Source organism: Pholis gunnellus (genome assembly GCF_910591455.1).
Source record: "Pholis gunnellus genome assembly, chromosome: 7".
In the NCBI taxonomy this organism is placed as follows: Eukaryota; Metazoa; Chordata; class Actinopteri; order Perciformes; family Pholidae; genus Pholis; species Pholis gunnellus.
Window position 1 is genome coordinate 23,745,411 of NC_136533.1, and position 11,045 is coordinate 23,756,455.

The 11,045-nt window shown below is 42.3% G+C and overlaps 2 protein-coding genes across 5 annotated transcripts in view; both read left to right on the plus strand.

Moving 5' to 3' along the window:
• Nucleotides 1-4,085: 4,085 nt before the first annotated feature.
• Nucleotides 4,086-6,032, plus strand: LOC306699070 (dual specificity tyrosine-phosphorylation-regulated kinase 4-like; the record flags this gene model as incomplete). The annotated part of the gene is made up of 4 exons (XM_079163569.1): nucleotides 4,086-4,089; nucleotides 4,701-4,843; nucleotides 5,520-5,685; nucleotides 5,890-6,032. 4 exons carry the CDS (start codon nucleotides 4,086-4,088, stop codon nucleotides 6,030-6,032), a joined length of 456 nt encoding a protein of 151 aa, XP_079019695.1.
• A 3,170-nt stretch (nucleotides 6,033-9,202) lies between these two features.
• enc2 (ectodermal-neural cortex 2) overlaps nucleotides 9,203-11,045 on the plus strand; it is a 28,271-nt gene continuing 26,428 nt past the window's right edge. For 2 of the 4 annotated variants that reach the window (XM_079163142.1, XM_079163143.1), the window contains exon 1: nucleotides 9,230-9,341. The gene's annotated coding sequence lies outside the window, so the exon portion shown is untranslated. Of the gene's footprint in view, nucleotides 9,342-11,045 lie in introns of all 4 variants that reach the window. The other 2 variants (XM_079163145.1, XM_079163144.1) reach the window with 2 other exon arrangements.

The following is an 11,045-nucleotide window of genomic DNA, read 5'->3' on the forward strand; positions in this document are numbered from 1 at the left end:
TTAATATATTATGATTATTTAGCTTTATTTTTGTTATATTATTGTTCCATTTTATTGTGCTTTTATTTAATAAATGTAATTCATGTTATTTTTATATTGTTCCATTTCATTTTGCTTAAAAATACTTCGTGTTATATTGTTCATGCATTGTTTGTTAATAAATCTAAATGCATCAAAAGCATTGTGTTGTCCTTTTAAGTGAAAAATGTTAATGTATTATGAATAAGTATGTAACTTTGAATGTGCTGTGGGTTGTCTAGTTGTCATCCTATACCCAGAAGTAGCCTACTGTATGCATTTTGGCATTTAAAACACGGTTAAAAGTGAACGTTTTTTAGACGACTATATATAGTCGTTGTTTAAACGTATAGGTTTAGACCAGATTTCAACGGGATTTGCGATACTGGCTTTCAACTGATAAATGTGGATGTGGTTTCTTAGTAAGCATCTAAAATGAGGATATACTATTATTAGCACAATGTAGAGGACGAAAAATTGTAGTATTGCAAATCCCGTTGAAATCTGGTCTACGCGTGAACGTTGAATCACCGTCTATGAATAGTCGGCGAAAAAACTTTCACTTTTGAACCAATTCTGAACGTCTTTTCAACGGTGGGCGTAGACGTCTTTTGAACGTCTTTTCAACGGAAAAATGCTCACTGGGCGGGCTCCACACATCCTCGCCTTTAAATCCTGGTGAAATAAAATCTGTTTTGCCAGACTCGGTCTCCTGTGGTCTTGCTATTGGGTCCTCATCTTGACCTCCCGTGACAGAACGGACTGACCAGTATGGATCCAGCAACCACAGGAGCAGCTACGCTGACCGGACACAGCGCTCTGCTTGAGGCACACCAGCAGATGCTCATGGACATGCGTGAGGCACAGAGATCCATGGCAGCTGAGGTCTCTGAGATTGGCCTCATCGTGCAGGGACTGGCTCGGACGGCTCCATCTCCGCCGGCTCCAGCACCGGCTCCAGCGCCTGCACTCCCTTTTCCAGTCCTGGTCCCGCCGGATCGGGAATCCCCCGTGCCGTCTCCGGATCACTATGACGGAACTCTGGGGAGGTGCGGGGGCTTCCTGTTCCAATGCCGACAGGTATTTCACCGTCAGCTTCAGACTTTTGCCTCTGACAGATCCAAGGTTTTTTATGTGGTGGGATTACTGCGGGGAAGCCCAGATAGCAAACTGACCCCGCTCCGGATCCGCCCTGGAGGTATCATAAACCCCGGAACAGATCCGCAAAACGTGTCTGTATCGGAGTCTACTTGCGCAGCGCGCCGGATCCGGAATGGATACGCGTCAAAGATCCAGACCAGATCCGGCCCGTATCTGCTCATGAAGCGGCTCATTCGGCCCGGGTCCGATTTGGACCCGTTCATAAAGCGGATCCCTTACTCAAAAACTACAGAAATATCTAAAATCAAGCTGACCAACATCTAGATCGCGCTATAAAAGTGTGAATACTCTTGAATTTATTCAAGACATAAAATCTACAATTACACTGGAGAACATAAATGCATTCTTTGTGTAAATGGAAAGAAAGAAATACCATAGACAATATCAGAAACAGTTTTTTTATTAAAAGACATCCATTTACAAGGGCACACGCCTGGAGTTTCCCCGGTCTGCTGCCAGGTTGAACCACCTAATGTTTGAGAATGTCATTGTCTGACGCTTTGCGGGTAAAATGGTTCTGACGGCATCTGTAATCACAAGCAGATACAAAATCTCATGAACCCTCAGTGCAACATATAGCAGACATGCAGTCTAAAAGCTAGTGGCATTTAAAAGGTTTGCTATGCTATATTCAGAGCTAATGTATTATATAACTTTAATCTATGTAAAGATACAGTCGAGTAATATCTACCTGAGCAGAGAATGAAGTTGCTGTTCAAATATGGAATTTAGCACCGTTAAAAAGGAGAAGATCTGGGAAACATGCTAATTTGTAAGTTTGAACACTACCTACGACCTCTGGGTGACTTAAAATTGTTTTCATTAAATATTAGTTACTTACGCAGGAGCAAAGTCTTTGACGTCATCTGGCTGAAGGCCTTTTTTCCATTTATCCCCTTCCAGTTGATGCTCCTGCCAACAGCATCGCTGAACATGCGGGCAAGGATGTTCCACGTTACCCGTTTGGTGTCATGTCCTCCGATGGTTGCCAGGGAGGAAATCTAAAAAGAATTTTAAAAAAAGTACTGTTAATATCTGATACTTTACAGAATGTTTTAAAATACGTTTTCATCTAACAGGGTATTATCCAGTGTTAATTACATACAATAGTTCAAATTAAGATCGATTTTAATCAGATTTGATAGAGATGCTTAATAAAACAAAAAAACTCACCACTCTTCTTCAGCTGAGAGTTGGAGGGATTTTGAAGCTGTTGTTCAAAAACCTCCACTTCCTCCATTGACTTAAATGGAAACTGCACTGGGTCATCAGTCACTTCCACTTCTTGGTCAGTTGTGTGTTGCCTACTGGCGAGATGGTTCACCCTGGCAGTCAATTGGTCTAGCTTGTGATTCATGTTCTGAATTAAGGTCATCAAATGGGGTTGAGCAGCTGTTAAAAAAACATTAGAATGAGGTTAAAAAAAAGACAGATTTCACTTCATATGGAAACATACATTTTATACAATTCCAGTAATGCAATCCTAACAAATCATATTCAATGTTGCAGTGTGTTGCATGTAATATACAATTAACAATTGTTAACATTTTATAAAGTGAAATGATTAAAAAGGTTCAATTTGAATCCCATAGCGGTTTGAGTTATTACTCACCACAGCAGGTGATGGTGTCTGATCCACCCCTTCCCCCTCGCCAAGTAGGTCTGTGCCCCTGGCTTCTAGAAGGTGTTTGCTCTCCTTCTGGTCTTCCACTGTCCAATTGTGGAGTTGATGGAGTAAGTGGAAGAGGTGGAGGGGCAATAGTTGGAGGGGCGACTGTGCCGCTAGTGGTTGGACCTCTAGCATTTTTGGGGGGAGGATTTTCCTTCTCACTGTCGTCAGAGTCCCCGAAGAAATGGCTATAAAGTGGGTTAGAAAAATACTCATTTGATACTATACCACTGAATGGACACTTTTTTTAAAATTAAGGTAAAAACGTAAATAATGAAAAACGTATACGCATTACTCACATCGCCACTGGCTTTCTCTTGCTAGGAATTGCCTCTTCTTCCGCTTCTGACTGGAGCTCAGATGTGTTGCAAGACAGATTTCTTTAACCAGCGTCTTGCCTCCAAGTAATTCTCTAAAAATGAAGTCAAATTAACAGAATGAAAAACACAGTACAGAATTATAAACAGAACAATGTGATAAAAATGTTTTTTCCCCGTATATAACATAACAAGGTAAATGATTTTCGATATCCGTTTGAAACTGCCAATTGTTATTAGAATACGAATATTAAGATAATTAGCATACCACATGATCTCATTTTTCTGGCGTCATATGTCTGCCAGTCAGTTCCGGGTTCCTCTGCATTTTTCACAGCCCTGTCCACTCTGTCGTCACTCTTGTATTTAGGCCAAGAACAGACACCATCACTATACCAGCTTTGTGGCACCACTGCTACTGTTTTGTTGATCACAAACTCGATCAAGTGAAACATCCTGAAAGAAACAAACTGTCAGTCACAGAAATATAACTTTGTGTTCCAAGAACTTCTGAAAACAATTCAGCAACTACTCAAAAATCCTCTATAGGCAGGAGTATGTGAATTAGTGTTTGAAAACATCAGGTATACTGTAAAAATGTAACGATTAAACATCAATAACAGGCTTGTTGTACACATTGAAGACAAGCAACTTACAGTCAATGTTGTATCCAGTGTCACATAGATCGCAGTGATTATGGTGATTCAGTCGGTCAGTTTTTGTCAGTCTCTGACCCTTATTTCACATTAACACCCACCAAGTAAAAACTATAGCGTCAATTTTAACTACTCACAGTAGAACACAAGAACCATAAATACCTAACCCCAATACCATCATTCTCCTAGGGAATAAGCCTCGTTGCAGTGGGTGAACTGTATACCACCCGGACACTTCTATTAGTTTTAGCTGAAAGAGCCAAGATGGGTGTGCCAGTGTACATTAGCTTTAGTGTGTCAGTGCATTTAAGTACTTGATTTTCCTGAAATAGAGTAAAAATTATTTAAAAAAAAGTACAGATCAAAGATCATAAATTGTGGAGTTTTTTGTAAATGCAGATTACATGACTAAAATGTATGAAATAGGGGTATAGCCACAAAACCATCTCTATGAGGCAAAACAAAACATGCGTCTGTTAATGTATTTCCCGGGCTTAGAAAACAGGTTCACTCTCCCTCTCAAATGTGTCTTTAAGTTGCTGTGTAAACAATTCCTTCAAACAACTGTGTATTAAAGTTTCTTACCTAAAATGCGGCAGGGGTCCGTCTGTAGATTTAACAGATCAACAGCGTTGACGCGTCTGTTACGTTCTTTCAGCGAAGTTAAAGCTCTGAGGATGACATTGGAAACATGTAAATTGCCAAATAATCCCACAATAGACCCAAAATAAATTGGAAATAGAGACTGCTATACAGAAAATATACATTTATTTGACAATGCATGTCTTAAAAGACTTTTCTTTATTATTAATGCATAAATCAAAATTCATCGGTTCATCGGTCCTTTTGAGATCCAAGCCATTATCAACCCTTCCGCAGTTCGTCTGAAACTCCCCTCGTCCATGAGGGTCCACCCAACGTTCCACGTGTCTCTAATCAAACCGGTGTCCACCAGTGCCCTGTGCCCTCCGGCCAGACCCCCACCTCCCGCCCGGCTCATCGACGGAGGCCCGGTGCATACGGTCAACAGACTTTTGGATGTTCGTCACCGGGGTCGGGGTTTCCAATACCTTGTGGATTGGGAGGGATACGGTCCAGAGGAACGCACATGGGTGCCCCGCTCTCGGATCCTCGACATGTGCTCGGTGTTTGTTTTCGTGGACCTGCCTCCAGATGATTTCCATGGCCACACCCCTGATTGGCACTCAGCTGCGGACAATCTGGATCGTTACCAGCTGATCCTGATTCTACTGATCACCGCCTGGCTGCTTATCAACCCTGGCCCTGCAGGCCTGGGTTGTCAGTCCGTTTCGTCTTCTGCCTTGGTAGTCTTACCTCTGTTCCGTGAATTATCAGTTGATGTTTTCCTGGACTAACTTCCTTCCTCTCCACTACGGTTGTAGATTATTCGCTGTTCTGCATGGCCTCCGGTGTCGAACCACGGGATCTCACACCGTCGATCTGCCTGCCTCCGGTGTCGAACCACGGGATCTCACACCGTCGATCTGCCTGCCCTCCGGTGTCGTGCCACGGGACACACATCGTCGATTTGGCTACCTGTGTCGGACCACGGGCTCCACACATCCTCGCCTTTAAATCCTGGTGAAATAAAATCTGTTTTGCCAGACTCGGCCTCCTGTGGTCTTGCTATTGGGTCCTCATCTTGACCTCCCGTGACAACAACCCTTTAATCCACAGATCATCAACGACCACTTAGCCTACCGCTTTGAGATCCTGGAGGTGATCGACAAAGGCTACTCTGGCCAGGTCCTCAAATGCATGGACCACAAGACCGTGGAGCTGGTGGCGATCAAAGTCAACCGAAGCAATGACAAAAACATTACAAAACGGGAAAGTCTGATATGTGAGAATCATCAGCTTTTAATTAGAGGTACCCAGTGGAGTTGTGTTTGTATCCAATGTTTCATCTGGCACATTACCGTCACCAACAGTTGATTAGTATGACACTGTCAGAAACTCCATAGTGGCTTTAATACTTTAGTTTTTACCTGCAGCGACGTGGTTAAAGAATTAATATCATTCTCTGTGGTCCAATGTTTTTTTAGAGTCTATCGCCTGGGAAAGGCTGAGGTGGAGATTTTAGAAACCTTGCATGAGCTTGACAGGGACAACGCAGCCAACATTGTCCACACTAAGGAGCACTTCTACTTCCGCAATCACCCATGTATCACTTTTGAGCTTTTTGAATAAGTTGGGGGAAAACAGGAGCAGATTAGGAAAATACTTATGAATTTTATTGGGATGAGTCGCAACTAGCAGCGCAGGTTGAGTGAGATGAAAAAGTTAAAGTAAGGTGTCTCACATTCATTGTCAGAACAGATCTACATAAAGCCATTAAAGGAGACCAAAAAACATACAAAACATACAGAGGCACTTTAACTGGGTCAATGCAGGGTCAATGCAGGGGCCTCCAGTGTCTGTGTCCCCCAGCCCTCATGAACCCCCCGACACCCATTTTCCTAGTCCCCGGATCCCCAGGACAGAAGACTGAGTCGCCCCCCTCCTCTTCCCCTGTCCACTCGCCAGTGGTTGAGTCCTCACCCCCTGGTCCCTTGGCCACAGCCCCCCAGGTGGCCCAGCAGCGAAGGCAAAGGAGGCCTTCTGGCCGTTTCAGAGACTTCCATCTGGGATGGGAAATAGTTAGAAGTGAGAGTATGTACCAGAGAGGGCAAGAATGCGCCCTTTCCTGTTCTGTGACGTAAGCTCTGAAGGGTTGTTTGTCATGTTCACTTTTGTGAGTTAGCTTGGCACTGTTTTGTGTGGTTTAATAAAACAGTTCATGCGAGAACTGTACTCTTGTCTCCAACTCATAAGTGGAACATTATATATGTCAATGAAGCTAACATAATAGGCTGGTTAAACAGTTAAAAGGTGGCTTGACGTTAGCTAAGGGCGAAACTGTTAGCCGTTAGTGCTGTACTCCAAGCCTTCGCCACTTTTGAAAAAAAGTTATCTTTAAGCTTACTTTAAACTGGGCAAATTATTTGTATAGTTAGTTATCGTGTTACTTACGATAATTGGAAGTGTGCTCCCAAATCGCAAGAAGACATCATACGTCACCACACATTCATTTTCTTTAAGCTTTGTGGTTTAGCCGAACCGGTTCCACAGAGGAAGAGATCTGTTCTGACATGGCTTGGGGCTTAATAGAGAAATCTTGAGAGAAATATTCCATCCCATAGATCTAACTATGGGATGGAATATTTGCGCTGCCTGCACACCCTTTTACTGTGGAGCGCTCCTTCTGCGCTCGACGGGGGAGAGAGTGAAGACCCCACCCTCCCACCTCACATCACAGCATGTCATAAAATAATGTTACAAAAGCTATCAGATCCACTTGGATCCTAGGCAAAGGCATAACCAACAGAGCAGTCGTGGCCTATGGTTCCATAAGTGTCCCAGTTAGCGGGAGTATTACAAATTACAGTCATAGACAGAGACATAGATCAGGCCGGAGACTCTAGGTGTTGAAAGTAAGCGACCAATCAAAGGAGCGAAGACATCAGCTATATCCAAGTGGAAGTAGCGTAGTGCCATTTTAAGGCCTTGAGCTTGGCATTTTGGCCGTCGCCATCTTGTTTTTTTGCAAGAAGTTGTTATCTAAATGTTTAGATGTTTTTTTTTCCATGACAGTCAACTCTGGAAATAAATCTGTTTTGTTTCACTCTTTTGTTGACACCGAGTGCTTATTGTACTATACAAGAGTGTCAGTTTTGTCTGACGGAATGCTATCGCATTCAGCAAAACCAATTTTGCATATTTTCACTGCGGTAGTTCAGTAAGGAACAACAAACTGTTGGACACCTTTTTGCAGACGCAACACCATTTCATGGATATTAATGGAATTGCTATAAATTGTGAATACCATGACAGTTTCACCAAGAATCAACTTATCAGTTTTGATAAGCAATCCATGTGCAAGTGTTTTTTTTCACATACTCTTTTGCACATGTGTCAAAACACATGCGGTTTGCTTGAATAAATGAGGAATTCAAATCTGTTGCAAACGGCAAACTAAAAGACTGCCGCAGGGATGATGTATTGAACAACTTTATTATAATCATCATTTACATTAGGTACATATATATGAAATGTAACCTCTGCATTTTACCCATCCCTAGCATATTGGGAGCAGTGGGCTGCTGTGAAGCACCCTGGGAGCGATTATCAGGATCAGCTTTATTGGTGTACGTATACATGGAATTTGACTGCGGTTTCCACTTTGCATACATACACAAGTTTACAATAAACAAGAAAAAAAAATATATATATATATATATAAAAAATAAAACAAGGGCAACAAAAAAAGTAGAACAGATGTAGGTATAAACATTTAACAACTATGTACAATATACTGTAAGTATAAATATATATCCAAAAAAGTATATATATATGTATATATAAACATAAACCTGGAAACAATGGCAAAGGAATTGAGGTGATAGTGCAAGTGGTGGTAATAGTACAAACAGAGGTAGTAGTGCAGTATGTCTGATTAATTGCTCATCAGAGTGACGGCCAGTGGAAAGAAGCTGTTCCTGTGTCTGGTGGTTTTGGCTACAGTGATCTGTAGAGCCTACCAGAGGGGAGGAGTTGGAACAGGTTGCGTCCAGGGTGTGAAGGGTCTGCAGTCATCTTTCCTGCCCGTTTCCTGACTCTGGAAGTGTACAAGTCGAGGATGGAGGGCAGGCTGGCACCAATGATTTTTTCTGCAGACCTGACAGTCACCTTATCTGTTTGATCTATTATGTATTATTGCTATAACGTTATAAAGTAAAACGTTGTACAATTGCTTTTAATACACCAGAGGGCAATGTTGATGTATGCTTTAAAGAGAAAAGAAAGGGGGGGAAACATATTGCCTGACACTTTATCATCAACAAAGGAATGACACCTTACATAAGTAATGTAAACCCAATATTTTCCTCTCACATCTGGGGGGGGGTGGGGGGGTTCTTCATCACCTTATAGTTTTTTTATTTTTAGTATTAATATATATTTTTAAAATCCGTACTCTGCGCCAACGTGCTATTGTTTTGCTGCCGCCATTAATATTACCAATCCGTTTAGCTTATTGGTTGATACGGCTGTTGAAATACCGCCTACTTTTAGGTGACGCATTTTATTGGTCGTGGCTTCGGTTTTGCATAAAGTGAGTCGCGAGGATTGGTCTACACAAATGTCAATTGTCTTCGGCAAAGCGTGTAAAGTCCCGCGTACTCTCGCGCTGATTGGATAAGAGGCCAGCCTGCAGCGGAGCTGAGACTGAAGATTGGCTAAAAAAGACGTCAGTCACGATTCAATCAAAAGTCATTGGCTGTTGATGTTAGTGCAGTATTGAGGGGTTTTGTTTTCTCCCAAAACCAGCCAGACAGGCAGAGACGGATAAAGACAGCAAGACATACTTCAGCGATTGTCACATAAATATAATGTTTTTATCAACGAAGCCGACGGTATATGCTCTGTGGACTTAACCCTACACCTACAAGTATTATAACTGTGAGTAAAACAACCATCTTTGTTTGTAGTTCCCACGCGGGCAGTCAGACGCGGACACTGAGTTAAGTGGACTCGTAGAATAACGTTAGCTATCTCAACTATGTTGTTGTTAAGAGAAATTAGCTCACTCAACGTTGGTGTTTTTATCAGTTAACGTCCACTTCAGAGCGTTAACTCATTAAAGAATACAGTCTTTGTTTCGTCGGCACGTGCCAAAAGTGTGACTTTTAACCAGGTAGTTCTGAGACTAGTAACGTTAACGTGAGTTAAGTTTAAAGGTTTGGCTATCAACAACACTGAAGTTGGTTTCACAGCAGAGCTATCGCTACCTCGTGCTACTGTAACGTCACTGCCCAACTTGTTTGTTATGTTCAAAATTGTAAAGATTTAGAAAGACATATCTATAAGGCGACGCCGTATAACTCGTATTAATTGATCACATGGTCAGTTAGCAGCTAGCCAGAATCACACTCTGGTGTCGCTGATCGAATGAGCGAGTTATTCGGTTATTAGCTTCGGAAGCTAACTGCGAGAACATTTTCCAATCGCCGGGAAATTGTTAAGAATTTAGAGCAACTTGTCTTGTAGAAACCTATTTAATCGTATAACAAGTTAAAGCCGTGGTGTCAGTGAAGTGTCATCAGGTTTAGCTGTCAGTCAAAGCAGAGGGTCACCCTTTGTTTGCACCCGTTTCTTAGTAACATTTCCTGGTCTTTGCGACTACCGTTATTCTCTGATCACGCGGCCATGCTGGTTAATCATTTAACGATTTAAATGATTCAAGCGGGCCTGACATGGCTCGTGCACACTTCAAAATACAAGTGTGCGTTGCCACGCGCACACCCTCGCTGGGTGATGTTTACTTATAGCGTCTCAGTGCCATGGTATGGTCTCCATGAACATATTCCATTTCATCCTCAAAGGTTGATGAAATAAATAAATAATTTATAATGAATTGACGTACTCTTTGGATGAAGCTCTATTTATTTTACTTATTTGAGCATCGTTTATTTATTCTTTATTATAGGACATTTTAATTCACAGCTCATTGTACCACAATGTTGTCTTCTTGGTACATTTACAGGCAAAAAAATAGTACAAGTACAAATTCTTGAGATCTCCTGTCATCTCTTATTGTACTGCCGGTCCTACAGCCGTTGGTCACTGGGCGCTGAGGCCATACCGTGGCAAAGCATCAGACGTTGAGGCGCATTGGATTATTCATTTGATGAATTCATGTCCCAACCTCTGAGAGCCGTTACTTTATGACATTAGTGTCACAGAGTGAGGGAGCCTGATCTGCATCTTTACTCTCACTCAACAATGGAGTGTTGGCAGGCAGGCTCCTCGTCTTCTCAACTTCCCTTCCTGCAGATATTTCTAGCTAAATGGAAAGGGTTGCAAAAAACAAATCTTTAGATGATGCACAGAGACGACTGAGAGGCAGACAGGAAAGTAAACGGAGAAAGAAAAGTGTTCATCCTTCTGTACAATATAGAGAGAGAGAGAGAGAGAGAGAGTGGAGAGAGTGAGAGAGGAGAGGAGAGAGAGAGAGAGAGAGAGAGAGAGAGAGAGAGAGAGAGAGAGAGAGAGAGAGAGAGAGAGAGAGAGAGAGAGAGAGAGAGAGAGAGAGAGAGAGAGAGAGAGAGAGAGAGAGAGAGAGAGAGAGAGAGAGAGAGAGAGAGAGAGAGAGAGAGAGAGAGA